At 43.1% G+C, this 24,386-nt stretch overlaps 1 protein-coding gene across 1 annotated transcript in view; it reads left to right on the top strand.

Annotated features, from left to right (window-relative positions):
• LOC105697775 (glypican-6) overlaps positions 1–24,386 on the top strand; it is a 78,407-nt gene that overhangs the window by 35,505 nt on the left and 18,516 nt on the right. Inside the window, exons 5-7 of the mRNA XM_023432469.1 lie at positions 3,921–4,089; positions 8,566–8,971; positions 24,203–24,372. Of these exons, the coding sequence (XP_023288237.1) occupies positions 3,921–4,089; positions 8,566–8,971; positions 24,203–24,372 (745 nt within the window). The remainder of the gene's footprint in view (positions 1–3,920; positions 4,090–8,565; positions 8,972–24,202; positions 24,373–24,386) is intronic.

The following is a 24,386-nucleotide window of genomic DNA, read 5'->3' on the forward strand; positions in this document are numbered from 1 at the left end:
TCCAAATCACGGCCGTCATAGTTAGCCTCGGCTTGAGGACGACGGTAGGTAGCTACGAAAGGATTTTCCGACAAAGTCCCCATCCCGACAGAGGCATCTCATATTCAGAATGTATCGTAGTACTTCTTGATTGCCTTTTGAAGGTGCTCCGCCTAGCTCAATTTTCTATCCAGGATTACTTTTGAGTATTGAACCGAGCAAGAGACAGGGAACTTTCTTCCATAGAACTTGGGGTTCTTAATCGCTTCCTGTTTAAACTTCCCAGAGAAGCGGATAGTCTTCGTCTTCTATGGATTAACGGGAAAGTCTGATGTTTCAACACCAGCTTTCCATTATCCGTAGGTATCCTCGTAGGGTCCCATCAGAGGTTCCAAGAAGGACCCACGCATCAGGACCCACCATGTCATCCGCATACCTCTGCGAGTGGACTTCCTCGTTATTTAGTACCGTCAGGAAGTCTTCAGCAAGACAGAGACAAGACTGATGGGCCGATAGTCTTTGGCCATTGAATGAATGCTCCTCCCCAGTTCGGGGATGAACATTACCCTGGCCGCCTGCCAGGCCTTCGGCGTGCACGCCTACACCAGGCAAGCTCTGAAGACCTTCATGGGAGGGGGGTCAACAGAAAACGAAGCTTCTCCGGTAGGAGGGTCGGAAATATGCCACCTGGACCCGCCGCCTTAAATATACTAAAACGTGTATAGCTTAAGGACTAAATGCAGGGTGTTACCACGTGAACTCAGCTTCAGGACTAAATGCAGGGTGTTACCATATGAACTCAGCTTCAGGACTAAATGCAGGGTGTTACCACGTGACATCTGCAAACTCACTAGAGGGGAGCTGAATTGGTCTTACACTCGTTGAAGTTCGTGCTAAAACCGCGTGGAGCCTTCTAAGTTCGGACTGCTTCTCGATTCTACTAGTATATTTCTTCTATCCCCCTCCTCCTTCCTGCTTGGAGTGTCTAATGGTGTATTTATACACCTCTGGAGCTTCCTTATAGGAAATCGAGTAAATAATGAGCATAGAACATTTAGCTCTGTATAGCAGCCCCTGCGATTTGACCTGGAGTTCCTGAAGTGGTTTATTCCACCAAAGGGCATCCACACGACGAGGAGCCTTCCTTATGAGACAATTGCTCTCAGAGGAGTCAGTTAGGGCTTGCCAAAGATAGTCGTCTGCGTGCTCAACTTCCTTTGTGGAACCAAATCTATCCGGGTAACCCCGGAGCTTGTTGTCCAGTTCCTCTCTGTACAGAACGCAATTAACGGCTCTAGGCTCCTAATCAGTATCTTTTCTCGACTCGCCAAGGCCAGCCTAAAGGTGATGAAATTGTGATCCGACAATAAGGGCTCATTCGAGACCCTCCAGTTCAGAATCCCACCGCCCAGCCTCGCCGAGCAGAGAGTGATATCAAGCACCTCCTTCCGTACGGCGTTTTGAAAGGTGGGTTCATTCCCCTTGTTTAGAATATCTAGCTGTGGGGTCGCCAGGTATTCGAACAGGCATAAACCCCTCTCATTACTCTACGAACTACCCTACACTGCATTGTGGAATTCCCATCGTAGCCCGCCATGGAAGTTAGGTCTTTAGTTCGGCAAAAGTCCACTAGACAGTGGAACTTCGCTATGGGTGGAGGCTCGATAGAATCGAAGGGAATATAGACCGAACAAATTACCGCCTCGCCCCTCCCATCTCCTCCCAATTAGATACTTGAGAATCACTGCTGTGTGATTGCCGGCTCAGGGACATTGTTCCTCAGGGAGCAATATGTCTGACTAGTACCGCCGACGCCTCCCGACGCGGGTACAGATTAATCTGGGTGACTGTGAGCCCCGCCATAGTTATAGAAGCTAGGACGTGGCCTCCTCTCCTGTGATCTCCGCGTCATGGGATTCGTGGGACTGTACAACTTTAAAGGTTATCCTCTTCGCCCCATGGTGTGGCCTATCGTTCAGGGCTTTAAAAGCCCGGGTCGCGAACGCCGGGATGCCCACGACCACGGTTGGTCCTTCAGGGGTAACCCCCCCCCCCCATGTAAACCCGCCACACGTTGGTGCTAAGCGATGGATTCTGCTTCTTAAGCCTCCGCAGGACTTTGACAGACCTTTCGGGTTCTCCGAAGAGCCCCGCTGTCGTTCTGCAGGGCTTCCGAAGCTGTTATTTGAAACGTTACGTCGCTTAATTCCACCATGGGAGGCGAATCTTCCGCTGACACTTGATTGGTGCGCCGACGCCGATTCAGCGGCATCCCCCGCCGACGGCTTAAGTTTCTGTCCTTGAAGCCTCGACCCCGCGCGCTGGGCCCCTGCTGAGAGCCTAGAATCGGCTAATCAAGCCTTCCAGGCCTTCTTCTCGGAGCATGCTTGACCCTCTTGATGGAGAACCTTCCGACCTTGGTTCTGATAGAATGAACGTCCAAAACATCAGCCGAGGCCTCTGTCGAAACTTTGGAGGCACCCCCCCCCCCCCGACGGAGCTCACCCCCAGCGCCTCCTCCTTCTCTTCAACTAAATTTTTGAACGGCTCCATTTTTGGTCCCACGAGAAATTAAGGAATTACATGGTCCGCCCCGGCTGAGCCCCGCGTGCTGGGGTGAGGCTAAGTACATTGAGAGGTCGCTTGATATCTCAGAGGTACTGTTTATCATTCCCCGGTGCCATTCAGCCTTCAACACGGTAACCCACACCTTAACTTGGGATGGCTGATTTTCCTGTCCCGCGCAAGTGAAACCTCGGGCGATGGGAACACCAATCCTCCCCGCGCCTGGTGAATTGCTCTAAGTCATGTTGCTCCCCCCGGACCAGCTCGCACCACGCGGGTGCAGGGGAGGGACCTCCTCGAGGTTCCCCGCGGGCAACGGGTGGGGTCAAGCGGCCTCCCTTCGGGGAGTGCGTCGCGGAGGCCCCAACCCGGCAAGCGCCTCCCCGGGGTTTGAACGATCGGTCCGGAGCATTCGGGTTTTTCCAACCCGTCCTGGGCCTTCGGGCCCCCATGGCGGCGGGGTTGCTAGGTGGGGTAAGGAGTAGAACCCACCAGCAATGGGGGGACCGCTAGGGAGGATTCACCTCTAGGTGCGGTCGGCCGCAAGGCCGATACGACGTCATGCTGCCTCCGGACCCATCCGGTATGAGTATCTCTACCGGGCGCCCACTTACGCGGGCCCCGCCGGAATTGCTCCGGAGGTAATCGCAACACGTAAGCCTACCCCTGCGTCAATGTGGCAATCATTGGAAGCAATACATTTAAGTAATATTTTCTACATTTTCATTGAAAAATAATGAAAAAAGAAATTTTAGTGATATTTCTGTGACGTCCAGCCAAGTGTTTGATTTTCATGGTTCCCAAGATTTCAGAGGTTTCATTGATGTACAATGTAGATATTAAGAAATATTTTGCGTTCAGTCGTCTCGTGTTCGGTCGTCGAGCCGTCGATTTCGGCTCTTATTGCATGCCTAGGTCTGCGATGTTGCTTCAGATAAAAATGACTCGGTCGACGTGCCACTAGATACAGGTCATTCTATTTTATCTTCGGCCTCAGACTCAATCGAGTTGCTTGATAATTAATTATCATAGGAGATGAAAAGAGAAATAGTAATTAAAAGTAAAAAAACTTGTAAAGAAGCATACATTTGACACATATTATGATTGAAAGATCGAAATAATATACAATATAATCAAAAATATGTAAATATTTTGAATTAATACGGAGTTCTAATTTCTTAAATAGAGACATATGCGTATCATTAATCGAAGTATTTTTTGTGTATCTTGTTTATTGAAGGTGGTTGTTTAATATATGCATATATTGTTCTTTTTCTTTTGAATTAAACATGTATGCAGTTTCGGAATTTTTTCTTCTTACTTAAATGTTAAAGTTTTATAGCCTCAGCTTGATGAATTTAATTTTATATTTCCAGCTTAAACCATCTATTGAATGCGCAGCTGCTTTAACGAGAATGACGGCATGTTCCGCCTGTATTGGCATTCCTGGTAATGTTCTAGCATGTGGTGACATGTGTTCAAATGTAATGAAAGGATGTTTGGCCCACCACGCAGCTCTCGATAGCGAATGGAATCACTTTGTCGGTAAGTAATTAAATATCTCAATGGTTTGTAGTCTGCTCTTGTTCGAAACAAATTTAATTCATTCGAGTGTTTTGAAATATAATTTTTATTCTAAGAAAGAATGATATACTTGCTTGGTAAACGATTCATAATTTGTGTCTGGTAATGAAATTCGAAGTTATTTTACGGGTGGACAATGAGAGTTTTTTAAATTGCATTTTTCGCCAACTTTTGTGAACAATACGAAAAACCGTATGACAATATCACACTACACAGAATCGGAAGAAAGATTCTGAAGGTTCGTGACCATTGGTAAGTAGAAATTGCTACAGCTATTCTCAGACATTTATTGCCGATGTGCACGCACAGTTTCGAAGCGAATTTATGCGAGAACCTGCACTATCCGCCAAACGTTTGCAGGGTTTTACAAGAAACTCGTGTACCCGCCTGCTTGCGACTTGAGGTTGTACACGGCGATTTCGGAACCCGGTTTCGAAGTTTTTGCTGCAAGATTCGGTTATTCGGATTGGTGTGTAATTCGTAGGATGGAAGGAAAAAAGTTGGGGTAAAGAAGACGAGTATTTTTTTTTTTATATATCTATGACTTTTATGATGAATAGGACGGTTCCGAGGGACTTAGAATTTTCTTGGCCGTCCTAGTAAAGGGAAGATACAAAAAAGGAAGGTAGGAAATAGCACTCAATTTTCGAAACAGTTTGTAGGAGAATTCTAGACCCGAGGGGTAGAACTCTTTACTGAAAGCACGTCGTTAAGAAACTGTTAACGAAAATCGCTCCGGAAGAGGAGAGGTGGCGAACTTTAAGTTATGAGGATGCTAGAAAGAGAGGAAATCATACAAATCATACTCTACGATCGAAAGTCGTCGCGATTTCGCCGGATAAGGAAGTAGGAATTATTGGACACGCGTTTCCCCGGGCCCCCACACCCTCACCTCGTCCTCCCTGAACACGCGATCTCGGCGGTCGGCCCTAGGAGGCCCTCGAACCGATGGAACGAAGAAAGAAATAGGAGAACTGGGAAAGGGTCACCCCGCGTGGCCTTGTCTCCGGATGGATTTACCCGGGCGGTTGCCCTGTGCGATCTCGACCCGGTACGGCCGTTAGTCGCCCCGCGCGACTAACTGGCCCTGAAAAATTGAAGGAATGGGAGAGAAAGAGAATGAAAGCCCGCAACAGTTAACGCGAATCTAACGGATGCAGGAAGGAGGCTATCCGCAGTGTGGGCCCGGGCCACGGTTGCCTTAAAGGCCGTTGAGGCCTGCCAGCCCCGACTCGGCTGCCGGTTATTCGGCTGTCCCGGGGGGGGGGGGGTCGACGAAGGTCCTGGCCCTGGTCCAGGTCCCGGGTGAGGTGACGGCGTTCGAAGCGCTGAGGAGTGCGAGTCTTCACTATCGAAACTTTCAGGGTGAAGAGGAGCGGGCCGCGGCTGACGGCCCGTTCTGTACGGGTTCCCCCTCCCTTGGTCCAGCGTCTTCCGCGGGGTCCCATTGGTCTAATTTTCCGCGGCTTGACCTAATTACGGCGTCGGGCTTCTTGACGGGAATCCTTGGCCGGCGCGCTCCCGGGATGGGGCGCCGCCGGAGGCCGGCAGGCTGCCGGCTCTCGCAGCGCGCGAAGATGAGGGCTGACACCTGAGATGGCCTCCCCCCCTCGGGCCGGTCGGCATATTTCCCGATGATGTCCTAAGAGTCCTGGTGGCTGGTCCCGATTGACCTGGGGCTCGATCGTGGCCGTGGTTCCAGGTGTCCCTCCGTCAATAAAGTCGCCTTGGGTGGTCTCAGTGGTGCAGTCCGAGGCACCACGTGATCCCAATCGTTGTGGTTATTTTTGGCCCGTCCGCCACAACAATACATGGCCGCGGACGAGGTCCTCGGAGACACAGAGACGCCTTCTCGACGGTGTCGGCGGTGGTCGGGACCTCGCAGGCGGGCTCCTGCCCACCGGTCCGGCTCCTGACCGGGAAGTCGGCGCCCTCCTTGTGGGTGGACCTCCTCACGCCGTCATAGCAAACTGAGGTCCTGCCCCTGCGGGTCCGGCATCCGGCGGCCTTTGCAGGTCTGACCCCTGCGTGGTCCAGTTGGCCCGAGGGGAAAAGCAGGTGCCTGAAACCAGCCTCGGTGGTGTTAAATGGCCTTCGACGCCGTTCCCCTGGTCCTCCTCGTGGGTGCCCCGCCGTCGCTTCTCCGGTGGCTGTATGGATGGCCCTGGAGCTTTGTTTTGGGTCATCCCGCAGCGGTCGAGCGTCGCGCGCGCGCCGAGTCAGGCCGTCGCGCTTACAATCTTCTGAATTTGGCGAGACCTTGAACGCCTAAATATTCGCACTAGGCGAAGGAAATTAAAATTGAGCTAGAAAAGTTCCTAATATGACTTACTGCTAAAGAGACAGTGCGGCGAAAGATGACACTGTTTTATTCCAGGTCCTTCCGGATACGCTATTGAAGAAAGAGATGGATTAATTGGATTCGAGGTACCCGATTAAATAATTCAACCGCCTCTTTGCGGCAACAGAGAAAGAAGGTACTTCGAGGACGATTGATTCATCGTATTATTAAGTAAACAAAACGACGCAAGGGAAAGAAGGGGTTCTCAGCTTAGATCGCTACTACGCTTTCTCGAGTTCGCGTCCCTTTAACCTGTTAACCGGGGAATTGACTTTTGTATAACTCGTTTCAAAATGGGGACTTAATAGTAATATTATCACACCTTCCATGACGAAAAAAGTTGTCATGTCCATTTGAGGTGTCTTCGTGGTATGTCGAAAAATTTCGTCATACTCGGGTAACAGGTTAATGAAGCAAAACAAAATAAATAAATAGAAAAGGTGTGATTTAAATAAAAGTAACATATTTTGGCCTACGCCCCCCCCCCCCTCTTCTTCCTCACGCCACCGCCGCCCGGACCAGCGGTTCTCCGTAGTCGATGTTACGGCTGTAAAATGGTCCCGTTTTGTGACATTTCACTGACCGAAATGCCACGTCACAATATGTATAATAGTTCCTCCCCACTTGCTTAATGCCCAAAAACATCAGCAATGGGGATTTAAAAAGTCCCGTGGAGAGAAATAAGTTAACAATTTTATTTCCCGCGGTAAGAAAATTTGAGGACCCTCGATTCTTGCGCTCCGCCAAAATTGTATGGCTTACACGTGCAGGGTTATTTCCGTGATATCGGAATGGGTGGTTTCTACCTTGGTCCTCTGTACATAATTTCTTATGCTCTAAGTTTATACTACCGCTCGTTAGGTTATTACAAGGCTGAAGATTATTTGGGCTCGATATCTCGGGATCCACTCTCAGTTTGTATTCGTAATATATTTCAACACTAAGGAAGATGTTTGCACCGGCTGGTCTCGGGGACGAAGATAGGGTGACCCTCGGATGTTTGAATGTTTGTTAACATATATAATCCCGGAAGAACGGAGGTTTTGATTCTTACCAATAGATCCTGTGTCTCGTTATCTTAGTTTACTTGTATGATAGGTTCCGCGAGCAAGGAGTGTTACGTAGGATGTGATGTTTTCGGTCATGTACAGGGCGTCTCAGACTTCACGAACAAGAATTACATGGCGGTAACCTCTTTAATTCTGAAAAACAATATCCAATGCAAACTTGAATTCTAATTGTCGTTTCAAAACTATAGTAGTTTAAAGTTGACCAATCATGAAGCAGGTGTAGTTGCCAATTTTTGAATTTTATCATAGTAGAAGAGAATCTAAATGCGAGCTCACAGGACATGGAGATTTGAGCCTCACTTCAAGATGACACGGGTAATGGGATGTTTGTACTGGTACTATTCGGCGACTAATCCTGCTTGGGATTGGTCAACTTTAAACTACTCTTGTTTTGAAACTACAATTTAGATTCAAGTTTGCGTTGGATAATCTTTTTCAGAATCAAATAGAGATTACTGTCATGTGTTTCTTGTTCATGAGATCTGAAACACCCTATATTTGCGGTTTGTTTTGCTCCTTTAGAAGTCTTCAAAGGGGTTGAATTTGAGCTCGTTTTACAGCTCAGAAATACCTTAAAATATAAAGTACTTTATTTTTTATTTCGTCAATTGTTCCTGTGGTGTAGGGTGTTAATTTCCATTGCACACCTCCATCTTAAAAAATTAATTTCCTTGTGAAAGGTGAGAGCTTAACATTTTTTCTTTTTACTTTTAAGAACTTATAATTACCCCATAAATGTGGACCGGAAATCCGTACTTCTGGACACAGTGGGGTGCTAGTTATGAGAAACTAGCCCGATGAGTAGTGTACCTCGGGTAGAGAAATAATGCAAAAGCAATTAAATTCTTCACCCGCATTTCGTTACTGACAAACGGTATAATTTATTAATTTACTAAAAATAACTATTTTAAGTTGCTGTATCATATGATTACCGTTAAATATTTTTTAATGTTTAAGTTTTATACTCGACAGTAATTTGGGAACATATTATGTGCGGATTAAACTGTAATGTATTTGTGTTTGTAGAAGCAGTTGATAAAGTGGCCGACCGTCTACTGGGACCATTCAACATCGAGATGTTAGTTCGACCAATCAACCTGAAAATTTCCGAGGCAATAATGAATTTCCAAGAAAACAGTCAAGATGTATCTCAACGAGTCTTTACGGGCTGCGGTCGTCCAGTCCTGGGTAGACGAAAACGACGTGATAATAGAGAAGTGCCGTTGGAATCATTAAACTTCGATGAAGATTTACCAACCGATGACCGTTCGCCAACGACAGCTATGTTAGACCAGCTGGTCAAGGAAATTCGAAAAACGGTCGGCGATTCCAGGCAGTTTTGGGTTTATTTACCATATCAACTTTGTAACAACGGCTTGACAGTGCCTCCAAGTAACACGAAAGAATGTTGGAATGGAACTCGTGTAGACAAGTGAGTTACACGGCGTTTTTATATGTTTTCTTATTTATATTTCTTGTGGTAAGACTATTACATTTCTCAGCATTTGCAAGTAAATAGGTACAAATTAATATCTTCGTATAGATACGGAGGTCATGTCTTGGCAATGGTATGAGAGAAAAAACATCTAGACCAGCTGAGTGGTCATAACTTATCATTACGACTGTTTACAAATGTGTTTATCTGTAGAATGATTTCAAGATTTCAACTTGCTCTGAAGGTGTTTCATGATCTCTTTCCAATCCGAGCTGTTTCGAGCACACAAGTTCGGCGCTCGGGTAATTTTTCAATAATAATAATTTTATTTAAACGTGTACAACAACTTGCGTAAATCTGTAATGAGTTCGCGGTGCGTTTCGGGTGGATGGTTGACAGTGACTGCTCTGTACGAAAAAGGCGAAGTTCTCCTCCGGTGCAATACAATTTTGAGGAGAGAGTAACAAATTTCTTAACGAGTGATTGGCTCTTAGGAATTTGAGTGGGCGGTACAAACTTGACGAGTGGCTTTCGGATTGGCCGATAATTGTTATAGTCTGTCAATGTTGGAAAATCCTAGTTGCCATGGAGAGGGAAACTCATGTTGTCTGCACGTGTGAACATTGGAAGTACGGTCGACCCGGAAAAATTGTAAAGACTGATCCCAAAGAACCCAAATTCAAAATCTACGAAGGACGTCCGGGCAAAACAAATTAGTCCGCTGTAGGAGATTAGGGTTTATGACGGGTTCCCGACTGAACCCGAGAAGAATACTTGATAGCCTGACCAACCCAGGCATAAAAGGAGTCCCTATTAGAAATTGGTTCTTCAGAATTTTAAGCCGCGGAAATTAGAAGAATGAATCTTTTCGCGACGTTCTTCCGAATGACCCCTTTGTCTCTTTACAGCTCATAGGTGGTGGCCAACTGCTGCTCAAATTCCTAAAGTTTCTTTGAATATATTCGTAAACTAATTTGCTCGTTCTCATGGAGGGAACACGAGAAAGTCATATTCGTTATCTTTATTTTGACATCGAGGACAGTTTATGTTTTTTAAACAATATTACAATCGAGTTTTAGTGTTGCAAAAATTAACACGATAAATCCCATTTCTGTGACTAGAGTAATAATCATTTGATGTTTAGGTGTGTAGCAACTCAGTCACTAATCTTGCGCCGCTTCTTTATAATGGCATGTCATGCATGCCATTTCTTTTTCTTTTCGTGATGTCTTGTCCTTCAGAACTGTGGCGGCTACGCCACCGCTTCCAGCGGCGTCCGCAGCGCGGCGTCGCGAACGCCAATAGGGCGGCTTCACCGCCAGCTCCCGCGACCGCCGCGAGGAGCGCGCAAATCTCTCACTAGAGAGACCGGAAGAGACCACCGGAAGTTCGCTAGGTTAAGTAAAGCAGCAAGGCCGCGTTGTACTCTGAGAATATATAGATTTTTATTCCTCGTTACGAATGGTGTTTTACTACCCGGACCGGCCGAAATAGAAACAGATGGGCCGTGCTAGGCTACATGAGGCAGCACGGCGCCCATAGAACGCCGCTGCGGGCGCCATCTCCATCGTTCAAGTGCAGACTTACTGTACGCACGCACCTCGGCTTATCCGAACAATTTTGGTCCCGATCAAAGTTTATCTTTATACTGACACCAAATATAACAGTACATCTTATTGTTCTTCCGCTGATAAGGGAATATGGCTATAACGCGATAAGATTAGTCATCTGAATTACTAGGACCGATGCACTAGGGTCGCTCGCAGAGACATCGTCGGTCAACCATAGTTGCATGTTTAACACTAGGTTTACGGGCGTTTTTTATATACCTGTTTCTACGAGCACCCGTCAAATTGACGGGTAAACGAAAACACGCATTTTCTTTAAAAAATCGATTTATTCAAATTAAGTCTGTATTAAACAACCCTAGGCTTTACGTTTAAATAAATTATTAATAAGTAAAAAGTCCTTTTTTAAAAATTATCACGGAAATGATTGGAATGCTCGTCCTCTCATCCTCGGAGTCAGAACTAGAAAGAATGCGCATCCTTTTCTTGCTACGACACCCTTTCAAGAAGTTTTCCTCTTCACTATCCGAAGATCCTTCTATTTCTCCACTTTCAATGCAAACTTTCACTCTCATCTTCGCCTTACACTCCGTGCAACGAAGCAAATATGTATGGATTGTTTATGAAATTAGCTGGTCCGTCAATTTGACGGGTCTCGTAGAGATAGGTATACTACATACAGATTTTAATAATTAGAAGGCTTAGGAAAAAATAATTGCGTGTACAAATTCTTTGGATGAAATGATTAATTTACGATACAAAAATGGTTAAAATTAATGCTATGGTTTTTTCGGTATTTCTTTTTGAAGTTTGAATTCCGTCAAATTGATGGGTCCCGTATACCTAGTGTTAAAGACTCTCGGATGCCAATGTGTGGCCACAAACCGGGCTGGGTAAAATGGTTCTCAACTTCTATTTAAAATAGAAAATGCAAAATAGATTTATAAAATCCATTTAAATTGTAAAATTGAAAATGATTTTCTGTTCTTTGTATAAATAGAAAATGTAAAATGTATATATTTGAAATAGGTTATTAAAAAATGCAAAATGATTTTTAATATTTTATTGAGAACTTGTATATTTTAAAAAGAATTTGCATTTTAAATATACAAGTAAACATAAATTATATAAGTTTCTTTTGGAAGTGGCTGTTGTTTTGAGCAGTAGCTGCTTTTAAAAATGTTCATTCCCCATGGATCCTCTTTTTGAGCGCAAAATCATTCTTCCGTAACTAAATAATCTTTCAACAGGAGCGATAACAAATGGAATTGTCGTGGTGAGTTTATAAAAACATTCTTTTATAACTGGATAACGATTTAGGTAGTCGAAACTTATGTCTTCCTTCTGCATTTATTGTAGTCCTTCCAGCTGCAGACTGTATTTTTACTGGTGTTTGGAATGGAGGAGCAACTTTTGAATGTCGATTCATTAAACATATAATACTGATTTATGTGAACGTCTTCTCTAAGCCCATTAACGTTTTCAGAGCTAGAAGATATTTTAGTATTTTTACAAAAGCTGTGCATTTCGCGTATAAGAAGTTGTATTAGGGTCACTGTTTTTGATTTTGGTTCCCATTTAAATTTGAATGAAATCACAGAAACGAGAATGAGTTATTGTTGCCATTTTGACGACAATAAATTATTCTCGTTTTTCTGACATTTGCATTTGGAAGAAGGGCTGAGTACTGAGAGAATCGTCTCTCTAAACATTGTAAAACAATTTTCTGTGAGGGTCCGCAATATTTCTGAAGCCTTAACTTAAGAGACTCTAACATCTTTTTTCTCTTATAAAGTTGAATAAGTTCACCGAAAAATGTTATTAGACCCCTAAAGTTCGTCTACAACTTCTGCAACTGGTCTTAAAATTTCAATAAACTTCATTAGAAATTTCAACTCGTTTCCCTTGGATCTAATTAATTTCAGTGTCACATACAGGGTTGATTTTTTCTTTAACCTTTTTGAAACCCTCCACACAATCAAAGGTGAAATTCCGAGATGGACAAGGAAACGTTGGAGCTTTATTGATTATTTTTAAATAAGTTGCTGCTGTCTTCGGTGATTTTTACGTGTAAGATTCTAGATTGCAGAACACTTTCCGAATACCGAATGGTGCAGTCTTGTGTATTGCGGATCTTTATTTCTTAAGCATTTGTTAGCTGGTCTGAACTAGGTCTTAAGATTAAGGTGTGACTACCGCAACGTTGGTGATCTAATAAATATGAATCAAAGACTCCTTCAGTACTTTCAAGCACATCAGAAATGGAGGACAACTTTATTTCATCTTCATCCTCATTGCTAAGTTCATCTTCAGCTTTTTCAAGTTCGATTTGTCCTAAAAAGAGAACCATTTCTTAGCAAGATTTGAATGCGAAAATACAGAACAGAAAGCTTTTAAAAACAGAATTACATAAAAAAGTTAAATTTACCCGATTCTTCAGCTCTGATTTTATTTTTGGATGACTCAGCGAAAACTTGTATCATATTCGATCCGCTATCTGACATAGTTTTCACTATTTTAGTATTCGTTTTATAAAAATTCGTTATGAATTTCACTGATTAATTCTGTAATTCTATCATATGTATAACTTCTTTGAAATCGTCTACAAGTTAACGCGATACTCTGTCTCAAAAAATTAATATTTATCTGAGGACAGATTTTTCATTGAACAATAAGTACTTAACCCTTTGCACTCCGATGTCCCCTCTGGGGGGACATTTTAAGTCTAAATGGGATGGTGCGGAGTGCAAAGGGTTAAAATCTTCAGAATTGTGTCCTACCTGCCACGGGAGCTCTCCGACGAATTGTTTCTCAGGTCGGAAAGTGTCGCCCTTTAATACTAAAACTTAACGTAGGGTGTCTTACTCTACCCCATACGGGCCCTCATAGAAGTTAGTCACATCACCAGCCAGAATCAAAACTTCACAGTATGGAGTGGAAACACCCCGGATCACCGAAACCGAAAAAATTCAACACTCTGCCATCGGCAGGAAAGATTATGCTAACCGTTTTTTGGGACGTAAATGGGCATCTACTAGAAGATTACATGGAAACGGGGAGAACTATCGGCAAAGAGTTTTACAGTACATTGTTGACAAACAAGTTAAAGCCAGCAATTCGCACCAAACGACAAGGTCTGTTGTCAGAGAAAGTGTTGCTGTTGCATGACAACGCCCTCCCGCACACGGCTTAACTCATCATTGAAACCATCAATAAATTGGGTTTCGAGGTGCTGGAACATCCTCCTTACAGCCCAGATCATGCTCCCTCGGACTTTCCTTTGTTTGGGCCGCTCAAAGACGCTTTGGGTGGTCGTCGATTTTCCTCAGACCTAGAGGCGCAGGAAGCGGTGCATAATTGGTTTCGCGCCCAACCGAAAATCTTCTTCTTGGCAGGAATACGCAAGCTTCTGAACCGCTGGACCAAGTGCATTGAAAAGGGAGGAGACTGTGTTGGAAAATAATATATATGTTGAATAATCATTGTTGTGTAAATACGTTGCAAAACTAGAAATGTAGATAATTTTTGACTTGTCCTCGTATATCTGAGAAGTCAAATCGTTGGAGAAAGTATTCTCCGAATTGGGTGTACCGACTCGATTCAAATTTTACCACGTGAATATGGAGGCCCTAAAGTAGGTTCTGAAACTCGTGAAATTCCATTTTTCATAAAAAATGTATTTACTTATCATGGACTAGAACAAAATATGGTGTGTACCGTGCACGTTTTCGATGTTTTACGCTTCTCGGAGGCTTAGAATCGAAAATGAAGAGTTTCAGGACCTAGCTCAAACAATTTAGAATACCGTAGAAATGGAATATTACCGAGTCAGGTGGGAAAATGTAGTTGTTACGTAGACACCCTTCGTACCCTAACGTAGGGAAAGATCCCTTTTCCGATCACCGGAGCTAGCCATGGAAATCCGAATACGGAAACACGATTAGGAAACTCTTGCGAAAGGATCCAATAAGTTCATCGGCCAAACAGCTCCAAAAGTCATCGATCGACTCGGGGCGAACAACCTGATGACTACGCAACGCGTCAGCACGACTCAGAAGCGCCACCCTCACCTGGGCCCTAGGAAACCCCCACCAATTGGAACACCCTGATAATAAACCCAGCAGTCAGATCAAGACGGCATGTCAGTCATAGTGTCAGAAGTCACACGTCTTTAGTCAGGTGCCATATCACCGGTCATCCTCAACAAACTTCGAGTGGAGTTCCTGGTCCCCGGTACTCCGTTCCTAGCGAATCTGAGACCGAGACCGCCAGACTCCCTGTCTAGGACCACTATCCTGCGAGCTGCATTAATGCCACCCGGTACTCCAGCGATCCAACCACCGAGTCAGGACCAGACGGCGGCACTGCGACTTCCGTTGGATGGGAGGCTTCTAGGAGACCTCCAACCCTAGGGCACGCCACGGGGTGTTCACGCACAGTCATTCGGCTGGGTTGATCAAAAGAGACTGTCACCGATTACGGCCGCTGAACAAGCCAGGTAGAGGATCCTTCGCAAGCTCGACTCATCCTCATTTCATTTTAGATTATTTCTGAACCCCTCATTTCCGATCAGACCGAATTTTAACCATTATCACGATTTCCATGCCCTGCTCCGGTCAACTGAATAGATTAAGAACCCATCAACTTCCGTCAAACAGCTGAGCTCGAAATCTCAGCATCGCGAAACAGACTAGAATTACGCGTAGACCGCCATTAAGCAGTAAAGAATTCTCGTATCAGCACTCCGGCGTCCAGTAACCTACCGCCGCTAAAGCGCGCTATCGCGACACCCGAACTGCCGCGACGCAGAAGTATAATAACCCAGAGAAAATTAGGTCAAGGCACCTCGGGTGCCCCTCCCAGCTGATTGTAATTTAGACCTCGCGGACGAATAAATGCAACTATCATAGTACACTAGCCACATTACCATTCGTTCGAACCCCTTCCTTGTCCTCACTCCCCTAGATCCCACCAGAGGAATTTATTTAGCCGCTCGGATCAATCTCCTCACAAAATTAAAATCGAATCAAAAACACCTTCTTCAGGTGTAAAAAAACTTCGCCAAATATATATATGTGCCCGTCACTAGTCCTTTCTGTTATAATCTCGGTTACATTATGTTAATACGGTCACGAAACAACTGAAATCAATTATAATGCACCAAATACGAATAATCTTTCTTCTCGGGTTCATTCAGTTCGTTTATTAGCTANGAGAGCCCCTTACATTGATATTCGAAACGACCACGCCACGTGGCCATCGCCTATTGGTTGGATCGCTGCGGTGCCACCGAAACGGTCGACGGAAAAATTCAAGCGACCCAAGCGAAGTGAAATATTAAAAAATGCACATCTCTGTATTAAATGAACCAATCGGTTTCGTTCATAGCTTAAAAAATGCAGAAAAATCGTCCACTTTCGATGGTCTCGTTAATGTTGACTTTACTCATTCAAGAGGTGCAAAAAACGACATTCATTGTCAAATTTGAAACGCCAGGCTGAACATCGCAGATAATGACTACGTCCGAGTTTCTTAATACTCGTTACGCGCAAGATTCGGATGATCCCTATTCGAATCACCCCGGCCTCGCATCCCTTCGGTCGCCCCGTAACATAGTAAATACTTTTACCAGCGATCGCAAAAGAATGCTGGCCTGCCCGGCGGCTAACATGCGTTTTAGAGCAACAATTTAGTTGCAGCTAAATGTCACAGATGGCGATGTTGGTTCGTCAAAATATAAACAGTCATGAATTCATGGGATTTTGACAGTTGTACATTGATCTTTTCATCATTACTTTACCGAAATGACATGTAAAACCTGTCGTTAATATAATTCTCAACGTAGACTGTAAAAGACCAACATAAATATAAATGTCGGTAATGGGACGCACCAGCTTATGTTACTACTTGAGTATTCAAAACGGCATTCTCACCAAAAAGGGCATAGATGAATTTTATTTTATCGACGTCGATTAAATTTCTTAGCGCTTTTCATATCCTCGTAATGTGAAGGAGGAAGATCATACAAGTTGTTAGGAGAAATGTGAAGATTTATGTGTACAGCATAATTTTGGAAAATTAAAAAATGTCCTATTTTATTATGGCCAAATCATGAAGACTATGTTATCCCCACAAACACCTTCGGTGTACAAAATTTAACCAAATACATTTATCTTTATTCGATTAATTGCAAAAATAGCTCAAATTTCTCCGTTCCATTGAAAAGCTCAAATTAACTATTTTTGCCAAATATAGTAGAACATTCTTTCTATTAAAGTCTCAGCTAAAATCTTTTTGCCAAATGTCGCAGTACATTTGGTTTCACGTATGTTGTATGTACAAGATTTTTTGCTTCCTCAAACCGAAGACAAATATTAAAACTGTATCGAAACATATACAAAAATTAGAAACTAAATTCGAAAACAACATTTGATTTGGCGAGGACCAAAATTATAATATGCTAGGAGCATACCTCGGGTACTTGGCAAATAAAATATTGTTTTCAAATTTAGTTTCTAATTTGTTTTATTAGTTTTGATATAGTTTTTAATATTTCTCTTTGGTTTGAGGAAGCAAAAAATCTTGTACATACAACATACGTGAATCAAATGTACTATGACATTTGGCAAAAAGATTTTAGCTGAGACTTTAATGGAATGAATGGTCTACTATATTGGCAAAAATAGTTGATTTGAGCTTTTCATGGGAAGGGAGCAATTTTTTTGCAGTTTTTGCAATTAATTGAATAAAGATAAATGTATTTGGTTAAATTTTCGTACACCGAAGGTGTTTTGAGGGGATTTCACTACCTTTTGTAAAAAAAAATGTTAACGTCTCACTTATTAATAATAAAATCGGCAAATAGAAAACTGTAGATTATCATAGACACATGATTTTAAGTGATAATATCATTTTTGGAAGAGATGTACTTGTATTATGTGGAAGAAAATTTACAATAATTTGGCAATAATATCTGATTTGAGTATTTAATAAAATGAAGGTACTAACATATTTGGCAAAAATAGTTGATTTCCATTTTTTACTTAAAAAAAAAATGATTTGAATTATTTCTGCAATTCAAGAAAGAAACAAGAATGTGTTTGTCGAAGTTTTTTTACTCCTAAGGTGTTTTTTCAGGTAAAAACATATTACAAATTGCGACGGCGATCCTACGCTCACGATTGCGATTCATAGGATCGGCTCCCGCCAGCAAACCAGCGTCCTTTTTCTGCTGAAATACCGATCGGGTAACTGACTCGCTTCCTCGATCGCAAAGGGCACCAGTCGGGTTTTACCGCCCGACACGGTATCTTGGATTTTTTTCCTCTTCCGACCGGCTAGTTGCGCACTAGTGGGGGGGGGGGGGGGGGCTTCTGGCGCGGAGGAGTTGGAAAGAAACTAATTACGGAAATAAAAGAAACGCACTGCGCTAACCGAAATTCAGCTTTAATAAAAAAGAAGGGAAACCCAAAATACAAAAGAGAGACTCTCGCTCGCACATATAGAATCTCTCGCTCGGGAACCCTTAGAGCCTAACACTACGACGTAACGCGAAGAAGCGAACGCGCAGGCTCCTAACGGCCTAAACGGACCCCGCAAAACCGCGACCTACCACCCTCGGCTATTCCCTTCAGTCGCGCAGTCTCCCTCAGGAACTCGGTCCCGGCCGTCTTCGCCTTATCCACGTTCCACCGCTTTGGGTGGAGGAGATTTCACGATCCACCACGTTACAAAATGGTGACCGCCTCGGGGTTGACCCTACGGTCGTCTCCGTAGGCCTCTGGTACACCCACTTCACTATAGCACTTCATTATACCACGAACGCGAAATGCCACTTATAACGAGGCCTAAGTGGGCCTTTTCCAATAATTCGATTGAACGTTCGATCGCCGATTACAATTCCGTGCGCGGGCTCGACGCAGATTGGGAGATCGAATCGTGACGGTTCCCCGTGACCCCCCATTACCACGCTCGTCTCTTCCCGGGCACTGTGATGTCGCGGAGACTCACGAAAGTCCTGTAGAGGGACCTTGGACTCACTTTCGGGGTGCTAGCTTCTCGCGAGGTTTCCTTACCAACCCAGGGCCTGGCATTAACCGTTCTCTGGAGCACCGGCGTCAGGGCAAAAGTCACAGTCGCCCTGCTCTCACGATGCCACCAATGCTGCGGGTCCTCTTCTGCGCTTCCACAAGCCCTGACCTCGCGGATGCGCTGCGGTCGGTTCAATCGACTCCGCTACCCCCTTAGGGGTCCGGATGGGTCCATTTATCTCAAAACGGCAGCCTAAGGGAGGGCTCCCTTCGGCAGGTGCTACCGCCTCGTGGGGGCACCTATCTCGAGCCCTGAAAACCCACCGTGTTCTCTTGGCCTCCCCCGTACCTTGGAGGTCCTCGGACCGGAAAGGGCACCGCTTTCGAACGTGGAGGGGGCTCCACGATTCGCCACGTTACATCATGTATACTTTTGTTTCTGATTTTAAGCAGATATTCCACAATTCCCTGCACACTTAACTGACTAATATACATTTAAATCAATATAACTACTATTTAATGTACCCATAATCGTGAAAATAGATTACAAAATTTATATTTTCCCAAAAAGTACTTTCAAAATGTTCGAAAGATTGACGAGAATTGTGTAAAATACTGCTCCGTAATGTTAAATGTATTGGGACGGATCCGCCTGTGACGTCACCATGAGGTGGGGACTTTGCTATATGGCGAATATAGGAATCGAGCAATCCTCCGTTGTATAGGATCCTGGCCCTAAACTTAGCGTATCCCGCTAGTCACATAACGAATGGGCCACTTCGGTGGGATCGAGAGTCAATTCAGTTCGAATCATTGAGTTCGAACCGACTTCAATGGACAGTGCGGCGTAGAAATACAATCACCAATTCGATGTAGAGGTCAAATCACTGATTCTGTATAGGAATGTAATCCTCAGTTCAATGTGGCCATCTGATCAGTAATTTGACATATTGTGTAATACGAGGTCCCATTACAATTCAGAATGGCCAATTATTAACAAGATTGGTAGCGATAGGCTTGGAATGTGTAGGCTGAGATTTAAGTCTGTTAATCTGTTGGATAAAGGTAAAGTGAAACCCCCCTCAAATCAGTCGATTCGAATAAGACATTTTTTTTAAGGGTATTGGATCGAACCGTCCGAAAATTTAAAGGGGGATTTTGTTTTTTTTTTCCTTAAATTTACCACTTTTTTCTAATTTTCTGGTAATGAAACTATACAACGGATCAATGTGAAATTCGACCTGTAGATTTATTGATATGTTACATATGCATAATAAAATGTTCCATCATTTCCTCACAAAAATATGCGTCTCATCCCCCTCGACGCGCGAAGGTCCCCAGTCGATGGTGTGGTTCGAGTCTTCTCATTAATCCTGCAACAAAAACCCAAGAACATTTTACTTCACACACATGTAGCTATCGTTTAATGAAGTGAAAAAAAAAACAATTGAGGATCCGGCGATTTTTTTAACTCAAACTATCGTTTGATCCAAAAAAATTGACTGATCTTTTTGCTGTTAAAAGAAAAAATATTCAACGTACTGCTTTTTCGCTTCGTTAGATGATAGCGACACGTGTGGGAAGTAAAATATTCTTGGGTTTTTGTTGCAGGATTAATGAGAAGACTCGAACGACGCACACCATCGAGTGGGAACCTTCGCACGCCAAGAGGGGTGGGAGGCGTATTTTTGTGAGGAAACGATTGCAAATTTTGTTATGCATATGTAACATATCAATAAATCTACATGCCAAATTTCACATTGATCCGTTGTATAGTTTCTTCACCAGAAAATGAGAAAAAAGCGGGAAATTTACGGCACTCTGCAGTCAATTAGGGCATAAAAACCCTTGAATCGAGGAGATTTCGGGAGTTTTACTTCGATTTCTGTATAATTATTGTACGGAAATGGCATATGGAGTGCGCCATTTAGTACATTATCCAATTTAATTCGACGCGGCTGTTAATATTAATACGAACGTCGGCAAAGTAGGTATTTAGAAGAATCTCTTTTATCGACGTCCATTACATTTTTAGACGTGTTTCATTTCACCTTAATGGTGGCGAAACGGCGGCGGCAAAATGGCGGCGACGAACCGTCATGTATCACATCCAACACGATCACGTAATGGATTTCCTTGCAGATATATTTGGAATCGGCGCAGAGCGTACAGAATCGCAAGGATCCCCAGTTCCAAACTATGATATCAAAACTCAGCGTCAGTGTTGAGTTGACTGGAACAAAAGACCGGATGTCAGGATGTCTTGACAGGCTCCTCAGACTGCTGTTACAACAGCGCGGCCTCGAAATCTATACGCACTGGCTTCGCAGTGCACCTCAATAGTCGCACCCGGGTCATGGCCGATACGTGGCCAGAACTGGGGCTTTCCGTGAGTTTAATCTTCAAAGACTCGGACACTTTTCGCTCCTTTGGCTCGTGTCATAGATAGTTATATTCGTCTTAACACCCGCTATCAGGTGGTAAATATAAAAATATAGCATTCCATTTTTAAATTGGAAGGGAACCTTCATATCTCGGAAGTGACTACACCAACGATGGCGTCGTTAACAACAAATTAAAAACATATATGTATGTACCGTGTAACTTTTATTCGGCACATGTTTTCTAATCCCCACGAATTCGAAGATATTAAAGGTATTATTAGTTACTGAACCATCCGTTACATTATCACTGGATGTAATTTCAATAGCGGATCTACGACATCGTTGATAAACCGCTAAAAACGCTGGACCTAATTTTTCAGCCGATAGGCATTCAGACATATTCAAACTACCTAATGGAGGTAATACAAGTTGTGAATTTAATAAAGTTGCATGCTATGGCAACATGGTAAAGACTTTGCATTAAGTTCAGAGCGCTGCAATTTCACTGACCCCGGAGATAATCCAACTGTTCCTCAATGAGTGGTAGAATCTCTGGCTATAATTTTGTTTACCTCGCTTTAATGGAAAACGCACGTTCTGATTATATTCGACGTCTTTCGGGTTATTACGTCAAAAGACGAATATTTGAAAGTACGATTGGCGTTGATTTTCCTTTTCATAGCATTCTTGTAAAATGCCCGATATTCGATGTGTAACATGGTCTGCTCGAGAAGCACTAGGACCAATCTGAAGTTTTTCATACGAATGCGTTGAACTCGTTGATATTAAATAGTTCTGTTACAATCTTGTCATCCTTCGGATTCATAGTAAGCCGGTAGCCGAACAATTTAAGCGCGCTCTTGCGCTCTTAATCTCTCGGAACCTTCATCTGATATATTCATTCATGAAGATGTTCACTGATTCTCTTGACATTGGCCGAAAAGCGGGAAGTATCCATCGTTCAGACTTAAGGACACCTTTAGCATTTAGTTTTCTCGTCTTAAGGTGGAATGAAAGTAGCGTTTGAGTCGTCAAAACGTTAATGAAACTATTTTCCGAACTGAGTGCACCGAATTATTCGAAACATTAACAGATGATTATGAAGGCCCTAAGGAAGAACCTGATGTTCATGAAATTTCATTAAAAGAGTTGTTTGTTTATTTCAAATTAGAATCAAGGACACATTTCTAACATTTTACACCTTTTGGACGTTTAGAATCGTAAACGAAGACCTGCACGCTTTAGGCATAACGCCTCAGAACACTATAGTAAATCGAGCATTACAGATCCATATAGGAAATATATTGTGACAAGTTTTATAAACGTGTTTAATAAAATTCTCGGATATCCCATAAGAACGTGTGCTGTATAAGTGCTCTTATAGCTTATGTCCACGTGCAAGTAAAACTTGCGAAAGCTGCTCTCAGAGAGTTCTTGCCATCTTGTATAAGGTTTTGCAAGTGAATTTGCGCAAGAAAATTTGTGTTCTCCCGCAAACTCATATACATGCCTGCTTTCAGAAGTTGAAGTTGCGCAAGTTGATTTCGGACCAACCCCGATATTCTTGCTGCAAGTTGCAAGCGGATTCGTATGTGTTCTGAATGTTTCGTTGTATGACACTCTCAATCCCGAATATCTTACACTCAAGTAAAATTGCAGCAAGCTTGTGACTACCGTGTACACGCCAAAGTAAGTCACTCTTGCAAGTCGTTTTGCAAGAACTTGCTAAAGCATCTTGCGGCAAAAAATTTGCTGCAAGTTTATTGGTAGTGTACCCGCAAAAGCAAGTTGCTGTAGCAAGAAGTGGCGCAAGTTACTTGCACATCAACACGAGCCATTAAAGCACAAATATAGTTACCACTACACGAGAGAGATTGCCATTGAATAATTAGAGTATAAAGAGTCCAGAATCGACGAGGTTTCTGAAGTTTTACTTCGATCTCTTTATAATTATTCTACTGAAGTGACATATGGATTATTTCATTTCGTATAATTCTCAATACAGAGGGTAACAGACGTCAACATAAATGTAAACGATTGTAACGTAGCGCGCAAACTTGTGATACGACTCGAGTATCCAAAATGGCGTTACTGCCGAAAAGAGTATAGATGAATTTTATTTTATAGACGTCTATTCAAGTACTTTCATACGATATTAACCACGACTTTCATATGATATTAACAATTCGATCTTTCGTTGCTAGCTCCGTCTTATGGTGGTCTTGTGAATGACAGTTGGTGTTGCCGAAGATTGGCATTCAATGTTGTGACTGTCAGCTCACTGGGATCCATGACGGTTACGCTTTCATAGAAATCTAGCAAGCCTTTCATATCCGTTCCCAAGCACTCGGCATCAGTTCGCTTGGGTCCTTCCGCAGTAAACCTTTTCGTACGCTTCGACTCAATGCTGGATGCACTCGTATCGGTCCGAATGTACCAAAGCATAAAGCTTTCGACCGATTCCGTTCTTTAGCTGTCTTCCCGTAATCGCACATATAAGAAATTGTCAGGACACACGTTATGCACTATCGCTGATAACGTAGACTGATTTACAAAGCGTTCTAAGACGATCATATAATTTCTGAAAGAAGCACAACGATTGATTGAACTAAACTAGCGTGTCTCACAATTCGATTATTTATTACAATTATTTATCGTTTGAACTTTAAGCACATTGTAAACTTAAAGCAATCAGTGGTGTCGGTGTTAACGACCTGGTCAGTATCAAGGTCCCTGAAATTTGTAGTAGCTTCCGAAAATGACCCACGTCTGTTGCCGCTATTGGGTCGACGTTTCACAACCATTGCATTCGTTTCATCGGCCAAACCCTGATGATATTAATCTTTGGTCTTGGGTAGTCCTATCTTATAGTGTTTGAGGTGCATTCTGATTGGCCAATGAAATAAACAGGAATAGGGATTTATGTTATCAATATTTGCCCTCATAAGGAGAACTGCAATATTTGCGAATGGTCCATTAGCGATAACAGACTCGCGTAATTCCTAGAAGCTATCACAAGTTTAAAAAAATTACTTTGGTATGAGCAGAATTTTTTCGATATCTCAAAAATATCTTATGTTTGTTATCATTAAAATGTAAGGAAAGTATCATATTAAGTATTACCGATATATAAGACAGATATAATTTCAGGAAGAATTGTTGTTTCAATATTTAAAACTCATTTCTTTTAGCTAATACAGAATTTGTAATGTATTTTTTGTAATACATGATCTTTCTTTTTTTAAGATATATGTACTCAGTATCCGCCAATGGTGAAACGCAAACGCTTAATCCAGAAGTACATGGAGGTGGACCGAGGCCAACTGTTGTTCGGGACCAAATATTTGCCTTAAGTACCATTACTAACAGGCTTCGATCTGCTTTCAATGGCCAAGATGTTGACTGGATAGATACAGGTAAATAGTGTATT

This window comes from Orussus abietinus, unplaced genomic scaffold, assembly GCF_000612105.2.
Source record: "Orussus abietinus isolate OABI.00-Male unplaced genomic scaffold, Oabi_2.0 scaffold289, whole genome shotgun sequence".
NCBI classification, from domain to species: domain Eukaryota; kingdom Metazoa; phylum Arthropoda; class Insecta; order Hymenoptera; family Orussidae; genus Orussus; species Orussus abietinus.